This window comes from Salvia hispanica, chromosome 1 (assembly GCF_023119035.1).
Source record: "Salvia hispanica cultivar TCC Black 2014 chromosome 1, UniMelb_Shisp_WGS_1.0, whole genome shotgun sequence".
Classification (NCBI taxonomy): domain Eukaryota; kingdom Viridiplantae; phylum Streptophyta; class Magnoliopsida; order Lamiales; family Lamiaceae; genus Salvia; species Salvia hispanica.
This window is the reverse complement of record NC_062965.1, coordinates 1,412,498-1,432,534: the sequence shown is the minus strand read 5'-3', so window position 1 is coordinate 1,432,534 and position 20,037 is coordinate 1,412,498. Positions and strand designations below refer to the sequence as shown.

Here is a 20,037-nt window from a genome sequence, read left to right as displayed (position 1 = left end):
TTATTGGTGATTTGTCTCCTTGTAGAAATCTTCCAAACGGTCAATTGCGACCCTAACAAGGTCAAAATAAATTCCGAGTTCATTGTTCCGGTCCTCAACATGGCCAGGGTCGAATGAACCCCGCCCGAATTCCCGCTTGCACTCATCCAATTCGTGCTCAATATCCTTGATGAGATCAGAAGTTTTTCGATCATCATCAGAATCTAAATTCCTCTGCAGCTCTTGGAGGTCGCGATTGATGTCGTTGTAATTGGAGGAGCACGAACGATACTTCTTCTTCAATCTCTCGTCGTTGGAGTCTTTGTGCCACTGTTTGAGCTGATCTCGGAATTCCTTGGATTTTTCCAAGGCCAAGTCGATTATTTTGTCATTGATGTCTCCAATAATGTGGTTAAATCGGTGTAATTCCGATTTAACGATGTTAAAACACGCGTCTGATCTATCGGTTTCAGAGCAAAGATCTCTCAAGTACTGTTCCGCATCGTCTGAGTTTGAGTCATCCCATCTTCGGGATCGTCGTTTGTGGGCCAACGAAGTTGGAATGGCGATCGCAACGATGAGAGCGATGAAGATCGACTTTTTCCACCAAGAAGTCATTTTCACACTAATTTTGATGGTAGTGAAGTAGTATAGTATATAAGAGATTATTGCTTTGTTTTCTATGGTATAGTTCGTTGTATTGATATGTTTATATACTAGTGATTAGTGAACTATGGGTGGAATTAAACTTGATATTTAATTAATTGAATGAACTAATTAAGTTTACGTTTCATGTTATTATATGTTTACATAGTACTATTGAACTATGGGTGGAATTAAACTTGATATTTAATTAATTGAATGAACTAATTAAGTTTACGTTTGATGTTATTAACTACTTTTTGCAATTAAATCGATACATATGTTTGATAAACGAGGTAATTGTAGGATGGTATGTATAGAGTTTGAGATATAACGTTCTATTTTAAGTTTAATTTTCTTGGAAACTCAATTTGTTTGTTCGGTTCGAAATGGCTATTTTCAAATTGAAAAATCTGAAAAAAAAATAGCTTTGACATATGCATATTTAGTTATACATTATACAAGTTGTGATCAATGTCGAACCAATTTTAAAGACCGAACTAGAGATCAAATCTGGGCCATTAAATCTAGTTTTTCTGATGAGATGTGTTGTTGTGAAATTTTTTCCGGCTTCATTACAAGCCCATTTTACTTCATTGTATAGGTTTATTACTTCATTATGTACGTATTACCTTGAAACTACAACATGTTTTTACTTGCTTCCAGTAGGTTTTGAAATGATTCAACATATACTTCATTCAAATTCATTGACGTGGGTTTTTGCTTGATTAACAATTAAAAATGCAATTTATTCAAGTGAGTTTATTACTTCATTCACATTATTACTTCATTGGATAAGATTTTTACATCATTCCAGTAGGACTTCAAATGCTTCTACACATACTTCATTCCAATAATTTAATACATTATTCCATGTGATTATTAAACCATATTAGCGCTATGGCGGTAGTGATAGATATTGTAGAGAGAAAGAACGGCACGCGACGGCGAAACCACATTTACGTACTGGAATGAAGTAAAAACCTACTAGAATGAAGTAAAAACCTACTAGAATGAAGTAATATATTCTGGAACGAAGTTAAATCTTCGTAGCATGTTAGTGTATGACTTATTTACCTTCGGATGAATTAAAATAGGCTCGTGATGAAGGCGAAAATAATTTATAAATTTATGTATCTTATCCATAAAAAATTAGATCTAAAAGCAATAATTTGGTAGGGTTCGGTGGTTCGGTCTTTAAGAGTGCATTTGTGGATAATGGGACTCCTATATTATACCCTAGTATAATTATTTTGGGGCTGCTAAGTTCTTATTTATTTGTTAAATCTCTATGTATAGATATTGATTTTAGGGGAAATTGTCAAATACGTATACAACTAAGTATGGTAAAAGCTAGATTGATCCCACAATTTTTGAAAAATTTACAATTATCTCTTCCAAAGTTTTCCAGTTGCATATTTTATACAAATATGTACCAAGTTAAATGACGTGACGTACTAGTACTAGTGTACATGCATACTAAGAATAGTCATTGCAATTATAAAGTATGGTTAAATTAACTTACTATCAACCTTAAAATTGAAAAAAAGCATGTCATCACCGAGCATGGGATTAGAGTGTGCGCAAATGGTGAGTAAGAGAAGTTGTAGTTGTAAGGACTTACATATACCTATTGGAAAAATGAAACAAATGTTTTACATATGTATACATAAGGAATCAAAAACAATTATAGGAATATTGACATCTAATATCATCAAACTTTCAAAAAGTTAGAATTTCAAAAAGTTAAAATTGACAAATAATATCACGAACTTTACCCAGAGTTTGTTTTTTTTCCACGAATGAAAAAATTCATATTATTTTCATAGATTGAAGAACAAAATTTTGGAGGGTGTGCTTCAAGAAAAACTATCTTTAATGATTGAAAAACTTGAAGCTCTCAAAATTGTTGTCCAGAAATTACGAAAAAAAATCCGTATCGTAATATTATTTGTAGGAATATTTTCATTTGTGAGAAATAACAAACTCGGTGTAAAGTTCGTGATATTATTTGTCAATTTCAAAGTTCATCGGAAAAACCCAACTTTTTGAAAGTTCCATAATACTACCTCCGTCCGTGAAAATTCGTCCCGGTTTGACCGGGCACGAGTTTTAAGAAATGTAAGGGCATCCACAATGGATGCCCTAGTGGAAGCCCCAGTGAGAGCCCTAGTGGTTGCCACGTCAGCATGCCCTATCTTTCTGCAATGGTGGAGCCCTAGTGGATGATGCCCTATCTCTTATCCACTTTTCATTTCAATTTTAATGTTATTTTTTTATATTTTCACACATTATAAATAGAAAAATTAAATACTAAATTAAATGAAAATCATGCATTACTTAATTTAAAAAAAATTATAAATTATATATTTAATTTTAATTAAATAAAAAATAGCAAAATATAAATACAATATTATAGAACACAATAAATTTAAATAAAACACTTGCATTAATCGAATAAAATGAGTAAAGTATAATAAAGGTCAAAATAAAAAAAGTATGTTGAGTTTGGGACTTGAACACACATTCTCTATAATTTTCCCATATACATTTACCATTTGGCTAAATATAGATTATACATTGAAATCAAACAAATTTTTACATAAAGCAACAAAAAACTCTCTTTTACGTGTAAAACTAATTGTCCCACATCGAAATCACAAAGAAATTTGGAGTTAAAAACCTATCTATAAAATTGTCATTTGTCCCACATCGAAGTCACAATGAAAGTTGGAGTTGAAAACCTATCTATAAAAGGTTTACTCAAGTAATGCAAAACTTGCTCATTTAGTGTGAAGGATTATATTCTATAAATATATTCTTTCACTAATTCACGGATCCTTCTTTTAGTATGGATCGTTGTGAAATTATAGTTTTTATTTCAAGTTAAAAAATGATTTTTTAATTTAAAAATTGATTTTTTTGAATTAAAAATTGATTTTTATAATTAAAAATCATTTTTAATTTTTTTTTTTTTTAAGATCGGGCTCGGGCGTTTGGTCGCAATGGGCGCCCGATCCCGCGCCCGATCGATCGGGCTCGGGATCGGGCGCGACCGAACTATCGGTCGCGCTCGGGCGCGACCGAGGGCTACAATGGATGCCCGAGCGTGCCCGAGCCCGATCTCGGCCGATCGGGCGCGCGATCGGGCATTCATTGTGGATGCTCTAATGGAAAATGAATTGAAAAAGTTAGTGGATTGTGGGTCCTACTTTTATATATTAGTTTTATAATAAAATGTGAGTAGGAGTGAGATAGTGGAATATGAGGTCCACTACCAAAAATAGTAAAAGTGAAATAGGACAAATTTTGGGGGACAGACGAAAATGAAAAAATGGGACAAATTTTCGTGAACGGAGGTAGTATTAGATTTCAATATCCCGAAATTATATAAGTCTAATAAGTTACTTCTTTTATCATCAATTGATTTTATGATGGTACTGCATTAACTTCTACCATGGTTTCATACCATCAGAGCATGTCGACAACCGTTTTATTATACTACCTCCGTCCACGAAAATTTGTCCCATTTCACTTTTACCAATTTTGGTAGTGGACCCTATATTCCACTAACTCATTCCTACTCACATTTTATTATAAAACTAATATATAAATGTAGGACCCACAATCCACTAACTTTTTCAACTCACTTTCTATTACATTTCTTAAAACCCGTGTCCGGTCAAACCGGGATGAATTTTCGTGGACAGAGGTAGTAAGTAATAGTTGGGTCAAGCCCATAAGAAAAAGAAAAAGTCTTGGGCTGAAAAAAAAATTACAAATGCAATAAAAAAAAAAAACAAACAAAAATCCCAACTGTCCAAGATGTACATTGAAGGCCCAGCCCAGCCCATTTTAATTACGTGAGCCCGATGATGCCGTCGATCAATTCCAAAAATCTGCCCTCTTCAACGAAACCATTACTTTTAGCCTTAGCATCAAAAAATTAGCATCGCCATTTTCATTTTCCAGATTTTTTTTTTACCAAATTTGTTTCAAATTAACCCAAGAATTCCAGATCGACAATCAAAATCATGTCTTTGAAATCAGCACTGATCTTCCGAAGATTTCTATCAAATTGTTGGTGTAAACATAGAGGGGTTATGCATTATCACCAAATTCGATGCTTTTCTGCTTATCCCAGATTTGATTTCAGCTGTATACGTGAGCCCGATGATGCCATCGATCAATTCCGGAATATGTTGAGAATGCATCCGCCCCCTTCTGTTATTGATTTCACCAAGTTATTGACTGCTGTGGTCAAGATGCAGAAATACTCACTTGCTCTTAAACTGTTCGGCGAAATGCTTCAAAGAGGTGCTCCTGTAGATGACTACACCTTGAGTATTGCGATCGATTGCTTCTGCCGCCTGGAAAGACCAGATTTTGGATTTGCTATTTTAGGCAGTTTTTTCAAGCGTGGGTATAAGCCTGATGTGGTAACATTTAACACTCTCATCAAAGGGCTTGTATTCGTCGGAAGGATCCCAGAGGCAGCCAAGCTGTGTTGGAGGTTGTCTGCGGAGCAACTGTGCACTCCCGATGAACGTACGTATAGTGTTATGATTAATGGGTTATGCAAAGCAGTAGGTACTGTTAAGGCGCTCGAATTGCTTTGTCGATTGGAGAAAGGAAACTTCAAACTTAATGTTTATGCTTACAACATAGTTATTAATGGCTTGTGCAAAGATAGAAAGGTTGATGATGCTCTCCAACTCTTCTCTACCTTGGGTGAGAAGGGGATTTCACCGGATGTTGTGACATATAATTCAATAATTGAGGGGTTATGCAATCATAAAAGAGGAAAAGAGGCTGAAGACATGTTAAGGAAGATGATATCGCATAGTCTTCCCAAATGTGGTTACATGTAATATTTTTGTAGATGCCCTTTGCCGAGAGGGAAGGATGGAAGAGGCCGAGCATATGCTGGTCAAGATGAGGCATATTGATGTTCAACCCGACATTGTTACATACAGTGCATTGATGAATGGATATTGTTTGTTGGGCGAGGTAGAGAAAGCTAGAAACATTTTCCAACTCTCAGTGAAATCTGGCATCAAGCCTGATATAAGAAGCTACAATAGTTTGATGAACGGGTACTGCAAGTTGGGACGAATTAATGAAGTCAGACGTATTTTTACCATGATTCGCACCAAAGGGTTAGAGCGCGATGTGGTTTCTTATAACATAATGCTAGAGGCCTTATTTGGTGAAGGCCGGTGTGAAGAGGGCTTGAAGCTGTATAAAAAGATGGAAGCTCTACAAGTGTATCATAATGTAATAACTTACAATATCTTGTTACATGGTTTGTGCAATGCTTATCGTATTGATGAAGCATTTTCCATGTTGCATACCATGGAAAACAAAGGCATCAGTCCTGACATAGTAACTTACAACATCCTCATTGATGGGTTGTGCAATGATGGTAAACTCAGACAAGCAAAAGAGGTGTTTGACGAGCTTCCTTCCAGGAATTTACAGCCTAATGTTATAACATATACAAGCCTTATTGGTGCACTTTGCAAAGAAGGACAAATAGAAGAGGCTAAGGAGTTGATGGTACAAATGGTGAACAAGGGGTGCTTGCCCGTTAGTGTGACATACAACGTTTTTGTTCAAGGTCTTCTCAAATGGAATATGTTGGACGATGCGATTCTTGTATTGAAAGAGATGACTGCAAGAGAGGGATGCACACTTGGTGCCACCACTCTTTCGATGTTGATTGAACCTCTACGAATAGCAGGTAAAGATAGTGTTCTATTTGATATGGTTAAGAATCTTTTACCAAAGAAGGTGCAGGCTAATATAATTGGATGATGTTTTACATGGTATTACTATTTTTAACCTTAAGAGTGCACAAGTTCTTATTTTGTTGTTGAATCTCTTATGTTTATAAACTGATATTAAATGCTTGAATTGTATTTTGATGGTTGGATTGTGTAGTCTGATCAAGACTCGTATTTAGATATTTGAAGAAATAATCACATAGTTTCTCATTCTATTTCGAATGATGGGAAACTAGCTTTGACTATCAATCTTTGTGCCACTGTTTGAGCCGATCCCAGAATTCCTTGAATTTTTCCATGCCTAAGTTGATGACGTTGTCGGATCTCAGTGATGTATTGTTTGTCGTTAAATTGGTTTAATTTCATTTTCACGATATGCAAACACTCTTCTACAATGCCGGTTTCACCGCAAAAACATCTGAAGTATGAGTTAGAGTCATCTGATCTTCACTATCTTCTTCTGTGGGCTGCTGTATTTAAAATAGTCCTTTTTCCCTATATGAAGCCATTTCTCCCCACTAATTTTGACAGGAGTGAATTACAAGACTATAAGGCATTTTTCGACGCAAATTCAGAGCTCCTGTTCGATTCGTATCGATATGTTAAGTTGTGCTTGCATCTGCCATTTGATACTTAATAATTTTGTGTAGTTTTGAAGTTTCCTGCCAGATTAATGGTTATAGTGGAGTTTATTTAGACCCATTCTCCATGAGCTGCCCTACGCCTACTTATTAACTTTTTTAATTTTCCTTAAATTTATAGTACGTACTAAAAAGATAATAGTACTCCCTCCGTCCCATTGAAGATGACCCACTTTCCTTTTTGGTTTGTCCTAATCAAGATGACCCGTTACTTAAAATGGAAACACCTTTATCTCTACTTTATTCCCTCTCTCTTACTTTACTCTCTTCTCTTACCACACTAAATATAACTGCATAAAATCCCGTGCCGCCCAAGGAAGGGGTCATCTTCCTTGGGACGGAGGAAGTACTTCATTATATGCATTTAATTGCCTAATTCTCAATTATATTTGCAGGAAACTGCCGCATTATATTGAAGCATCAATTTTATTGCGTGTTTTAATTTAATTATATTAATGGAAATAAAAGTTTTTTTAATTTATAGTAGTATGCAGTTATGCATCTAATATGTTGAAATGTAATATGTATATTTGTACATCAAACCGTCATTTATACTTGTATCAGTTTGAAAATATTGCTTTCAATGACTTTAAAGAGATAAATACAGGTGATTCTAGGATTATGCATGTCTACATTGGAGAGACAGAGATGTATGGAAATATCGGACAAAGGATATATGATATCGAAAATAATGACAAGAAAAATGATGATACTGAAAGTAAGAACAAGAAAGATGATGTTTTTATTGACTCTGATTATGACTTACAAGATGATGAGGATGATGATTTTGATTATAGCTAAAGAGAAGACAAATATTGATGGAGAAGTAGATTTTGATGAAAGTGATAATGGTGATTCGGATATGTTATTATCATTTTGTTAGTATGCCTTGAATCCATTATAGTTTGCCGCTAGCCGAACGGGGTCTCTGATACGGTACTGCTATAACAGGCGACCGACGTCGCCGGGGAGAAGGCAGGAGCCGCGAAGCAGCCAAGGAATGAAGTGTCAATTGCAAAGACGAAGCCAAAGAAGAACGTACGTCCGCCCGAGAAGTTGGGCGACTTCGTTCCCAAATTGTTTCCTAGTTTAATAGTTATTTTTGGTTATTTATTTATGGTATTTAATTTTGCATATTTTTATTGTTTATTTTTGATTAAGTGTCAAGCATAAGTACAAGCTCCGTTTCAGGTTTTCTTTGTTGATTCTTTCCCGAGATGATTAAGATTAGGTCGAATCAACCCTAGGGTCCTTAATTTATAAATAGGGCTTTTGTTCATTAACACAATTATGAATGAAATATTATTTGCCCAAACACACATGTAATTCTCTACAAACCCTAGATAACGCGTTGCCCGACGGAAAAGACTTCCGCGCACAACCGCTTCTAGCCTCCGCCGATCCTACGACTAGATGCCGGAGAAACGATTGATCGTCTAAGCCTAATCGGCGATCAAAGTTAGGGGTAAAACCCTAACAACTGGTGCTTTCATTGAGAGGGACCGAGAAGGTCCTCAACAACTGGTGCTTTCGTCCCATGTACTCATGAAACGCAACAACTTCAATGACAAGGCTAGTTGGGGGGGGACCGAGAATGGAATCCTTCCCCGCAAACAGGTTCGGGGGTTGCCAACCGAACGGAAATCGCCGCGGCGGCGGCGGCTTTTATCGGTCGCCACTGGGCGACAGAGAGATAGAACAACGTACGACCGACGATCATCGTAGCGATGACCCAGTCGGACATAAACTAGACCATGTTCTCGACAAGCTTGAGAAATTCGATATATGGAGAGAGGAAACAGATCGTAGATTCAAGTATCTAGATCAGAATCCATTCCGCGAGGCGGAACCACAACCCAAGTTCACCGATGGGGACGACGCAGAGTTTGGTGACTACCGTCGACGAAAATATGGAGAGAAGGGTTTTAATAATAGAAACCCTAATTTGGAATTTTGCGAAGGAAGAGAGCGTGATGGTCGCAGCTGGGAGACGCCCGGATTCCGGCATCCGCGACACCATAACGGCGGTGCTGATCGTCCCTTCGGTCGGTCAGTCTCTTGTTGGGACCCCCCAACGGTACCAGGCGCAGATACCAGGTGCCGACAAACAGCAGCGCGTAAAGATGGACCCACCGCGCTTCGACGGGTCCGATGCAAACAATTGGATATCGAGGGTTTAGTATTACTTCGATCACTTAATGATGCCCGAAGCCCAGAGATTGCACTATGCGGTCATGCTATTCGACCAGCCGGCCACAAAATAGGTATTTAACTATTGTGCCAATTACCAGTTCGTAACATGGCAAGAATTCTTAGATGATGTGCGCCATCGGTTCGATAGGCAAAGTTTCAAGGACTATTTTGGTCTGTTGGCCAAGTTGACGAAGACAGGATCGGTTCTGGAGTATCATGATACGTTTGAGAAATATTTAAACTGGGTCCAAGGCGTCCCAGAGTCGAGGCTTTTTACATTGTTTCTAGCCGGCCTTAAACCGGACATGCAGGAACGCGTACAACTCCATCGACCGTCGCTCAACGTCGTCCTTCGCAGAACCGAGACGGCAAGAACGACCAGACCGGAAGGGTCGCAAACAATACACCGACGACTTCAGCTGCGCCGGATCCCGACCCCGCCGGAGCCCAGCCAGCCCGCACCATAGACCAGACAAAATTTCGTGGGATTCTGGTTTCCCAAGCTGAGAAGGACGAGCGTTCACGCCTAAACCTATGTTGGCACTGCCCGGAAAAGTGGGTACCAGGGCATGTGTGCAAGCAGCGCATATTGTTCTACGCATAAGACGAGGATGTGTTGGAGGTGGAAAATCTTGCAGAATTTGCAGTTGAGGATATGGAAACGATGGACGTGTCACACATACACGCCATGGACGGTGGACGCAGGTCCCGACCATTACGGGTCATGGGTGGGTATCATTCAGGGTAAGGAAGTGAGTGTACTCATCGACACGGGAAGTGACAGGGATTTTCTGCACCCTAAAATTGCCGAAGCGCTCCATATACCGCTGGCACCTATCCGACCCTTTAGGGTGTTTGTAGGAAACGGCGAGGCGCTGCTTTGTTCCCATGTGTCCCGACATACTAAATTAGAGGTTCAGGGGACGGTATTTCGGGTGGATCTCCACGTCTTACAAATCCACGGGCCAGACGTGATCTTAGGGATGGACTGGCTCGAGTCTTTGGGGAAAGATAGTGTTCTATTTGATATAGTTAAGAATCTTTTACCAAAGAATCTAATATAATTGGATGATATGTGTTACATGGTATTACTGTTATGACCTCTAAAGTGCACTAGTTCTTATTTGGTTGTTGACTAATAGCAGGTAAAGATAGTGTTTTATTTGATATGGTTATGAAATGATTGATCAAGACTCATATTTAGATATTTGAAGAAATAACCACATAGTGTCTCATTCTATTTCATAGGATGGGAATCTAGCTATGACTATCAATCTTTGTGCCCCTGTTTGAGCTGATCTCGGTTTTCCTTGGATGCTTCTATGCCTAACTAATATGCATACTAACGAATAGTCATTTCAATTACGATGTATGGCCAAATTTCAATTTGTCCAATAATTATTGTTCATATTATTGAAAAAGCATGCCATCACCGAGCATGGGATTAGAGCGTGAGCGGATGGTGCTTAAGAGACGTCGTCACGACTTATAGCTATTGGAAAAATGAAACATGTACTCCTACGTTTCATATATATAATACCGGAGGACTATAAAGTTACTCCTTCCGTCCGCTATTTATAGTCTAATTTTGATTTGGCACAAGAAGAAAAGGGCAATGAGTTAGTGGAAAGTGGACCCCACTTTTATATATTAGTTTTATAATAAAATTTGAGTGCAATTAGATAAGTGAATGATGGGTCGCTTTATCTAAAATGAGAAGAAAACAAATGTAATTTTAAATCAGAGGCATGAGACAACAGATAAATGGAAGTATATAAGTCCCATGAGTTATATGTTATCATCAATGGGTTTTATTATGTTACTCTATTTACTTCCATAATGGTTTCGGACTATATAATGAAATTTTAGTTGATCAACAAAGATATTTGGGCTGAAATAAAAAAAAAGTAGTAATAGTTGGTCCAACCCAATGAAGGAAAATAGAAGTTTTTGGGCTGAAACGGAAAAATACAAATCCAATAAGAAGAAAATCCCAACTAGTCCACGATGTACATTGAAGGCCTAGCCTATTTTGATTCCAATTACAAGCTCAATTTTTTCTTATGCATGAACGGATTAAAAAATCAAACCTTGATTTCCTTTAAAATGAAAAAATTAATCGTCAAAATTTTCTCTTGCATAGTTGCATTCATTCGTTGTCGGAAGCTAAGAAAAAAAATAGTACTCGCTCTGTTTCATGTTAATAAAATTATTTTTCTATTTCGGAAAGTTTAAGTTATTTGAGTCAAGATGAGGCAAATTGATGTTCAACCTACATTGTTACATACAAAGCATTGATGAATGGATATTGTTTGCTGGGCGAAGTAGAGAAAGCTAGAAACATTTTCGAACTCTCAGTGAAACCTGGCATTAAGCCTAATGTTAGAAGCTACAATAATTTGATGAACGGGTACTGCAAGTTGGGACGAATTGATGAAGTCGGTCGTATTTTTAACATGATTCACACCAAAGGGTTAGAGCGCGATGTGGTTTCTTATAGCATAATGCTAGAGGCCATATTTGGTGAAGGCCGGTGTGAAGAGGGCTTGAAGTTGTTCAAAGAGATGGAAGCTCTACAAGTTTATCCTACTACAAAAACTTATGGAATCTTGTTACATGGTTTGTGTAGTGCTCATCGTATTGAAGAAGCATTTGCCATGTTGCACACCATGGAAAACAAAGGCATCATTTCAGACATAGTTATTTATGATATCCTCATCGAAGGATTGTGCAAAGATGGTAAACTCATACAAGCAAAGGATGTGTTTGATGAGCTTCCTTCCCGAAATTTGATGGTTCAAATTGTGAACAAAGGGTGTTTGCCCAACAGCGTGACTTACAACGTTTTTGTTCAAGGTCTTCTCAAATGGAATAAGTTGGACGATGCGATTCTTGTCTTGAAAGAGATATTGCAAGAGGGGGATGCACACTTGGCGCCACCACTATTTCGATGTTGAGTAAACCTCTGCGAAGGGAGGATAATGATGGTGTTCTTTTTGATATGGTTATGAAACTTTTACCAAAGAAGGTGTAGGCTAATCTAGTTGGATGATAGTTTGTCTTACATGGTACTGATTTTTATTTTCTATGATACTTTGGAGTGTACCAGTTCCAACATGGTACTGATTTTTATGTCTCCTAAATCCCTTCTGACTGCAAAAGTTGTCAAACTCAGAAGTAGATACTTGATGTCAAAAAGTGATGATTTTTCGAGAAGCTATGAGTCTACATACTTAGAGAAAAATCAGAAGCCTTCAAATATTTCAGAGAATGGCATTTGTTAGTGGAGAAACAGATATGGTGTCTTGATTATCTATCTTCTGAGTTTGATAAATTTTGTAGTTGTCAACAGATATGTAGTCTTTGATGAGACAAGGATGCCATATGCTGAAAAGGACAAGAGCATGGAGGGAGCTTATTTGGAGGTGGAGCTGACAAATCAACAAAATGGTGAATATCATCAGCATAATACTGATACAGGAAAACCAACAAATAATGATATACAAGAAGCAGAATCGTATAAGCTGGCTAGAGATAGACCAAGAAAAAATGTAAAGCTTCCAGAGAGGTACAATGACTATGAGAAGGTATTCTATTCATTGTGTGTTGCAGATGATACTTTCTCTGTTCCATAGTAATAGAGTCATTTTGCCATTTTGGTACGTTCCATAGTAATAGAGTCATTTCCATTTTTAGTAAAAGTCAACACATTTTTCCACACCTACTTTACTCTTTCTTACTTTATTCTTTCTTCATCTCTATACCTTTTTCATTTTCCACTTTACTCTCCATTTACTTAATTCACCAAACACAATTTTTCTTAATCTCTGTGCCGAAAAGAAACGTCTCCATTACTCTGGAACAGAGGGAGTATCTTATTTGATGAACCACCTATTTTTCAAAAGGCAACGGAAGAAGAAATTGAGTCCTTGCTTAGATCAGGGCTACACACAACAAGCAACGAAGTGTTCTCACCTATTGTACGAATGTGTACTAAGTCATGCCTCTGACGCACCATGTATGATAAGTAATTGTGTCAGAAATCTATCGGGTTGGGTCAGATGAGAAATTTACATAATCAGGTAAAGTTCATGACTTTTCATGCAACATTTAAAGTAAATGGGAAAAACCAAACTATGTTAAAAATTCATGACTTTCCTAGCAATTTGCCCTTATATAATTACATAGTATGGTTGTAGGGATCAGATTAGGTACGGATTCACTATTTACCAAGACCTCTTTGTTCTTCATTAGGAGAGCTCAGTCAAACTCTAACCATGCGACTGATTTTGTTGAGTTATCAAGATTACAACCAAAGAACTATCAACTATTACAACTATAGTCAATATGCTAATCTAGGGTTCTTGAAGTATCACCAAAGTTCTCCTAAGAAACCTGCACACTGAATAAACAGATTAGCAATAACAAACAAGATCCTCTCGGATCAAAAGAGACATTGCACAATCTGGTTAACACAAGAAACAAGAGAGAAACTGAATAGATCAAAAGATGGCTTAGAAACCCGCCAATAACCAGATCTATTCTACCAGAAACCAATCCAAGGGAGCACCGTTGATATCTGACCAGATCAACCTCTCACTGCAGAAACCAACACCACACAACTTCACCACACAAGAACTAGACACCTCGAACACAAACTCACACAGAAAAGTCTCACACACTAAACTTTAGATCTTCACCACACACAGCAACCGAAGTAGTTGTCTTCTCCACCACTCACACTCGGTCAATCACTAAAGAAACCGTGAAAGATCACTCAAGAATGGCAGGAGATCCATCGGAGAAGAAAGGGCACACAGAGAGAGAGTTCTAGATCTGCAAAGAGAAGAGAGAGAGTAGGGTTCGATAGAATGAGAGACTCTCTCCACTCACATAACTAACACACTCCACAATCCAACGGCTCAGAGCCGTGATCCGGGTGAGAGTCCACGTGGCAGCATCTGGAGCAAGAGGTAAGTCATTTGGGCTCAGCCCAAATCAATAACACATGGACCAAATAAATAACCAGCCCAAATAGAAAGTCCATCAATATCCAACATACTCCACCTTGGACTTTATTCTAGGAAACCAATCTGGTTATAAGCTAAGGTCAAAATCATCACAACCTACAAGGTAGATCCCTCAGCACCAAAGGACTAAGTCCACAAGCATTTTGGGAACTACCAGGTTGCCTTTAGACACCAGAGTGGCTGACACCCATTAGTCTAAAGGACTCCATGCCTCTAGCCACCTACCACCCTTACCACAGCTGATAAGGTGGCTGAGGTCTTTCCCCCGGGACATGCAACGTATCCTAGATCAAAGTGCAAATATTTAATGCAGAAAAGAAGTTTTTCTAATGGTAAGGGCTTAGTTCCTATGTCAGCTGAGTTTTTATCTGTATGCACTTTTTGAAGAAAAACTTTACCTTTTTCTACAATATCCCTAATGTAATGAAACCTTACATCTATATGCTTTGTCCTATCATGGAAAACAGGGTTTCACATAACTGAATAGCAGACTGAGAATCAGAGAACACAACAGGAGAAGACTTCACAAACTTAAGTTCAGAGAGTACTCCCTTTAACCAAACAGCCTCTTTCATTGCCTCAGTAATGGCAATGTACTCTGACTCAGTAGTAGACAAAGCCACTATGTGCTGTAGCTAGGATTTCCAACTTATGCAAGACTTTCAAACTGTAAACACATAGGAAATAGTTGACTTCCTCTTATCCCTGTCATTAGCATAATTGGAATCCACAAAACCAGTTAGTAGAACACCTTTATCACACTTAGAATAGCATAACCCATACTTGGCAGTTAATTTCAAGTATCTCAAAAGCCATTTCAGAGCATAACCCATACTTGGCAGTTAGTAGAACACCTTCATCACACTTGCATTTATCTGTTTTTTTATCAGTCTATTTTGATAAAATTTTAAATTTATAAATCAAATAGTTTTTTTTCTTCTTATGCATGAATGCATTAAAATTGAATTTTGATTTCTTTGAAGAGTAAAGGTCAATTTTGGTCCAAAACATTCACTTTTTGAAAAACAGGTCCATAAAAATGAAAATGTCGCCGTAGTCATTTTTTTTACGGTTCCGTAAAAAACTAACGGTCAATGCCAATTGTGCAGTGGCATATAGTTTTTTTACGGAACGATCAAAAAAGGACCACTGTGACGAGGATTTCATTTGTTATGGACCTGTTTTTCAAAAGTGAATGTTTTGGATCAAATTCATATTTTAGTCATATCTTTAGGACCATAATTAACCTTTACTATTCTTTAAAACTAAAATTAATTTAGCTGTTCATTTGTAGTTTGAAGCTGTTCATTTGTAGTTTGAAGCTGTTCAAACTTTAAATTTTATTATTGTCATGAATCGGCGATGGAATGATTGCTCAAGAACAGCAAGAAACAACACACAAGAATTTAACGTGGTTCGATCAATTGATCTACATCCACGGGCAAAGAACAGATGTGATCCTTTATTGATGATGATTTACAGAGATTACAAACAACAAGGGAGCTCAACAACTCGACTATAAATCTCACACCTCTAATCTAACTTTCTTCTTCAAAGTTAATCAAGTGAAGAAACCCTAATGAAATGTTGAATCTAATGTGAAAGATGCACGCGAATAATGTGAGTGCAATTGAGCTTCCACATTTATATACTGATGTGGCAGCTCATCTCCTCAGCTCGTGGTCCCAGCTTGAGGCGCGCTTCAACAAACCGCTTCCACTCTCAAGTTAGCCGTTGCACTTGAATTCCAGCCGTTGATCCGGATGATCAATATCGGATGTCTCAGATGCATGGTTACCCTTTATCAATTATATACATAGTTATTAGTTCTTTAACATAAATCAAATTTTATTTGGCGATCATAGTGATTTTCCAAATGATCAATTGCGGCCCTAATAAGACTAGAACAAATTCAAAGTTCATTGCTCCAGTTCTCAACATGGTCTGGGCCGAACGAGACCTGAATTCACATCTGCAAACATCTGCAAATTGATGTTCAACCTGACATTGTAACATACAATGCATTGATGAATAGATATTGTTTGCTGGGCGAGGTAGACAAAGCCAGAAACATTTTCCAACTCTCAGTGAAATCTGGCATCAAGCCTAATGTTAGAAGCTACAATAATTTGATGAACGGGTACTGCAAGTTGGGTCGAATTGATGAAGTCGGTCGTATTTTTAACATGATTCGCACCAAAGGGTTAGAGCGCGATGTGGTTTCATATAGCATAATGCCAGAGGCCTTATTTGGTGAAGGCCGGTGTGAAGAGGGTTTAAAGTTGTTCAAAGAGATGGAAGCTCTACGAGTTTCTCCTACTACAACTTATGGAATCTTGTTACATGGTTTGTGTAGTGCTCATCGTATTGATGAAGCATTTTCCATGTTGCAAACCATGGAAAACAAAGGCATCATTCCAAACATAGTAATTTATGATATCCTCATTGAAAGGTTGTGCAATGATGGTAAACTCAGACAAGCAAAGGATGTGTTTAACGAGCTTCCTTCCCTAAATTTGCAGCCTAGTGTTATAACATATACAGCCTTATTGGTGCACTTTGCAAAGAAGGGCAGATAGAAGAGGCTAAGGATTTGATGGTACAAATGGTGAACAAGGGGTGCTTGCCCGTTAGTGTGACATACAACGTTTTTGTTCAAGGTCTTCTCAAATGGAATAAGTTGGACGATGCGATTCTTGTCTTGAAAGAGATGACTGCAAGAGGGGGATGCACACTTGGCGCCACCACTATTTCAATGTTGAGTGAACCTCTGCGATGGGAAGATAATGATGGTGTTCTATTTGATATGGTTGTTAAACTTTTACCAAAGGTGTAGGCTAATCTAGTTTGGATGGTATGTGTGACATGGTACTCCTTATTACTACTATTTTTACAGATACTTTAGAGCGCACAAGTTCTAATTTGGCTGTTGAATGTCTTTGTTTATATATTGATATTAAATGCTTGAATTGTATTTTGATGGTTTGATGTGATACATGGAGATTTTGTTCTTCTAACTGGTGATACTGTGAGCGACATGCCAATAACCGATGTTCTTAAAGACGTCTCTATTAACACAGCAATCTCGTCTTGGAACAGAAGAGCTGTTTATGGCAATTGATCCTGAAACCAAAGAGCTCTTATAATATGATACTGATATGACTCACTCTGGACAGGACTATGTTGGATGATATTAGAACATGCTTGACCTATAAGTATAAGAATTTATATTAGTATTTAAATGTTGGACGATATTAGAACATGCTTGACCTAACCCATTTTTTCTCTAGCCGGAATGGTTTGACAGATCCAGAGAGTCAAGTAAAAGCACAAAATGAGAATGAATTCTCAGTTACCAAAATACAGAGAAATGCAGATAGAATCCTCAACAACTAACCGTTTAGCTCATCCAAATATAACAAGTTTTGAAAACAAATATACTCTGACAATATTAGCATGTTCAATTGCATCACATTCACGCAGCAGCATTAAGGAATTCATACGTCACAAGCATACAAAAAATTGAATCTGGCTTGAAGCTCCGAGACATAAACCTCTTGGGCTGCATCGATCCTCACCCTGCACTAGAAACAACGAAGCATGCGTGGAAATAAACATAACATGAACTAAAATCAGCAGTTTCAATATAAGTTTCAGATTAAAATTATAATTATGCATAAAGAGTGGTGATAATATCACTAACCTTCACTTGATAAGGACTAGGATACAATTTCCTTGGGCGTAAGGTCCTTCATCAATTTGAGGAAAAAATCATCTCCACTTGGCATCGAAGAAGTTGCAGAATCAGCTGAGAATCCCTTCTCATGCATTTCTTCTATGAATGATCTTGCCTTGTCAACCTCATTTTGTTTTAGCAGAGTCCCGGTGATGACATCGTATGTTACTTGATTAGGCCCACAACCACGATTCTCCATCTCTAATAGAAAATGTTTTACTTCATCAATCTCCCCATTCCTACACAGCCCATACAGCAATATATTGTAAGTACACAAGTCAGGACACACTTGTTGGTCTTCCATATCCTCAAAAAGTTTCCAGCCCTCGGAAAATCGACCCATACTAAATAATCCGTGTATCATGGTATTATAAGTATGGTTATCTCGTACCAAGCCTTTATTTGGAATTTCAAGAAAAAGAAGCCAAGCTTCATCCACACTTCCCTTTTTGCAATATCCTTTCAATAAGCTATTGTAAGTAACAATATCAGAGGTAAATCCTTTATCTTCAATCTTGTGCAGCAACAAAAGAGCCTCATCAATCTTCCCAATATTACACAGCCCATCCAACAATATATTATAAGTATGCAAGTTAGGACAACATACTTGTTGGGCTTCCATATCCTTGAAAAGTTTCCAGCCCTCAACAAATCTATATTTACTAAATAATCCGTGTATCATGGTATTATAAATACGGTTATCTAGCACCAAACCTTTATTGGGAATTTCAAGAAAAAGGAGCCAAGCTTCATCCACGCTTCCCATCTTGCAATATCCATTTAATAAGCTGTTGTAGCTAACAATATTAGGGGTAAATCCATTATCTTCAATCACACGCAACAATGAAACAGCCTTATCCATCTCTCCATTGCTACACAACACATCCAACAATATATTATAAGTATGCAAGTCAGGAAAACACACTTGTTGATCTTCCATATCCTCAAAAAGTTTCCAGCCCTCGCCAAATTTATTTGCACTAAACAATCCGTGTAGCATGGTATTATAAGTAAACACATTATGCAGCAAGCCTTTAGAGGAAATTTCATGAAAAACAAGTCGAGCTTCATCCACAAGCCCCTTCTTACAGTATCCATTTAGTAAACTGCTAAAACTTACAATATCAGGTTTCAGGTCCATCTCTACCATGGAATCTAATAACTGTTTTGCTTTATCTACTTCACCTTTCAAACAAAATCCATCAATAAGTGCATTATACGTGACCACATTGGGTAAAATACCCTTGCTGTTCATCTTAGGAAGAAGTCGCAAAGCGTCATCCACATTTCCACCCTTGCAGAACCCATCAATTAATGTGCTATAAGCCCAAACGTTGGGTCTCCACCCACAACTTTCTAATCTATGAACCCAATCATAAGCCACAATGACCTGCCCAGTTTTGCATAACCCATCTATCAAGTGCAGAATCATAACCTGATCAGGCTCACAAAATTTTAAATCCAGAACCTTTTGGAATAATTTCACAGATTCTGCCTCCTTACCCTCTAAAAAGAACCCTTTAATGAGAGGGCTGATTGTCGCAGCATTTGGTTCGAAACCACTCTTAAAAAAGAAGGCCATTATAGCAAAACCAGAGTTTATATCTTTCAAGTGACAGCAACAGTTAACCGCAATATTCATAGTGTAAATATTAACAGGGAATCCCATCTGAAGCATTTCATCAAACACATTGAGGGCAAAAGAATACTGCTCAATCTTTACACAGACACTCATAAGATTGTTGTACACTAGAATAGAAGGCTGAGGCCGCATACTCTTCATTTCTCCAAACAATTTAATAGCATCATCTAATTCTTTAACAATACTGAAATCTATTGTGCGCCGCTTAGGTTGAAAAGCCTTGGAAGAGAAGAGAGAGAATGGAGGAGAGAGAATACCCGTTTTACGAGACCATCGATTGAGAAATCCTCTTCCATGAACGAGATCGATTGCAGATACAGCAGCCCTTCTGCTCATCTTCAGGTGAGATTGAAAGTGAGAAAAGGGAAACAATTGGGAAAGAGACTTT

General features: G+C 37.7%; 2 protein-coding genes and 1 pseudogene across 6 annotated transcripts; 1 reads left to right on the top strand and 2 right to left on the bottom strand.

Annotated features, from left to right (window-relative positions):
• LOC125210930 (pectinesterase inhibitor-like) lies at positions 1–597 on the bottom strand. Its single transcript, XM_048110574.1, has one exon. It carries the CDS (start codon positions 595–597, stop codon positions 1–3), a length of 597 nt encoding a protein of 198 aa, XP_047966531.1.
• Positions 598–4,687: 4,090 nt separating this feature from the next.
• LOC125210916 lies at positions 4,688–17,107 on the top strand (annotated as a pseudogene).
• Positions 17,108–17,570: 463 nt separating this feature from the next.
• LOC125209234 (pentatricopeptide repeat-containing protein At1g62720-like) lies at positions 17,571–20,031 on the bottom strand. Of its 5 annotated transcripts, XM_048108863.1 has the most exons (3): positions 18,722–20,031; positions 17,975–18,466; positions 17,571–17,855 (listed from the first exon to the last, which is right to left on the bottom strand). In XM_048108863.1, exons 1-2 carry the CDS (start codon positions 19,983–19,985, stop codon positions 17,991–17,993), a joined length of 1,740 nt encoding a protein of 579 aa, XP_047964820.1. In that variant the 5' UTR covers positions 19,986–20,031; the 3' UTR covers positions 17,571–17,855; positions 17,975–17,990. The 5 variants fall into 5 exon arrangements, with proteins under 5 accessions (XP_047964820.1, XP_047964812.1, XP_047964797.1 ...); XM_048108855.1 differs by having other exon boundaries at positions 17,571–17,897; positions 17,975–20,031; XM_048108840.1 differs by having other exon boundaries at positions 17,975–20,031.
• Positions 20,032–20,037: the final 6 nt, after the last annotated feature.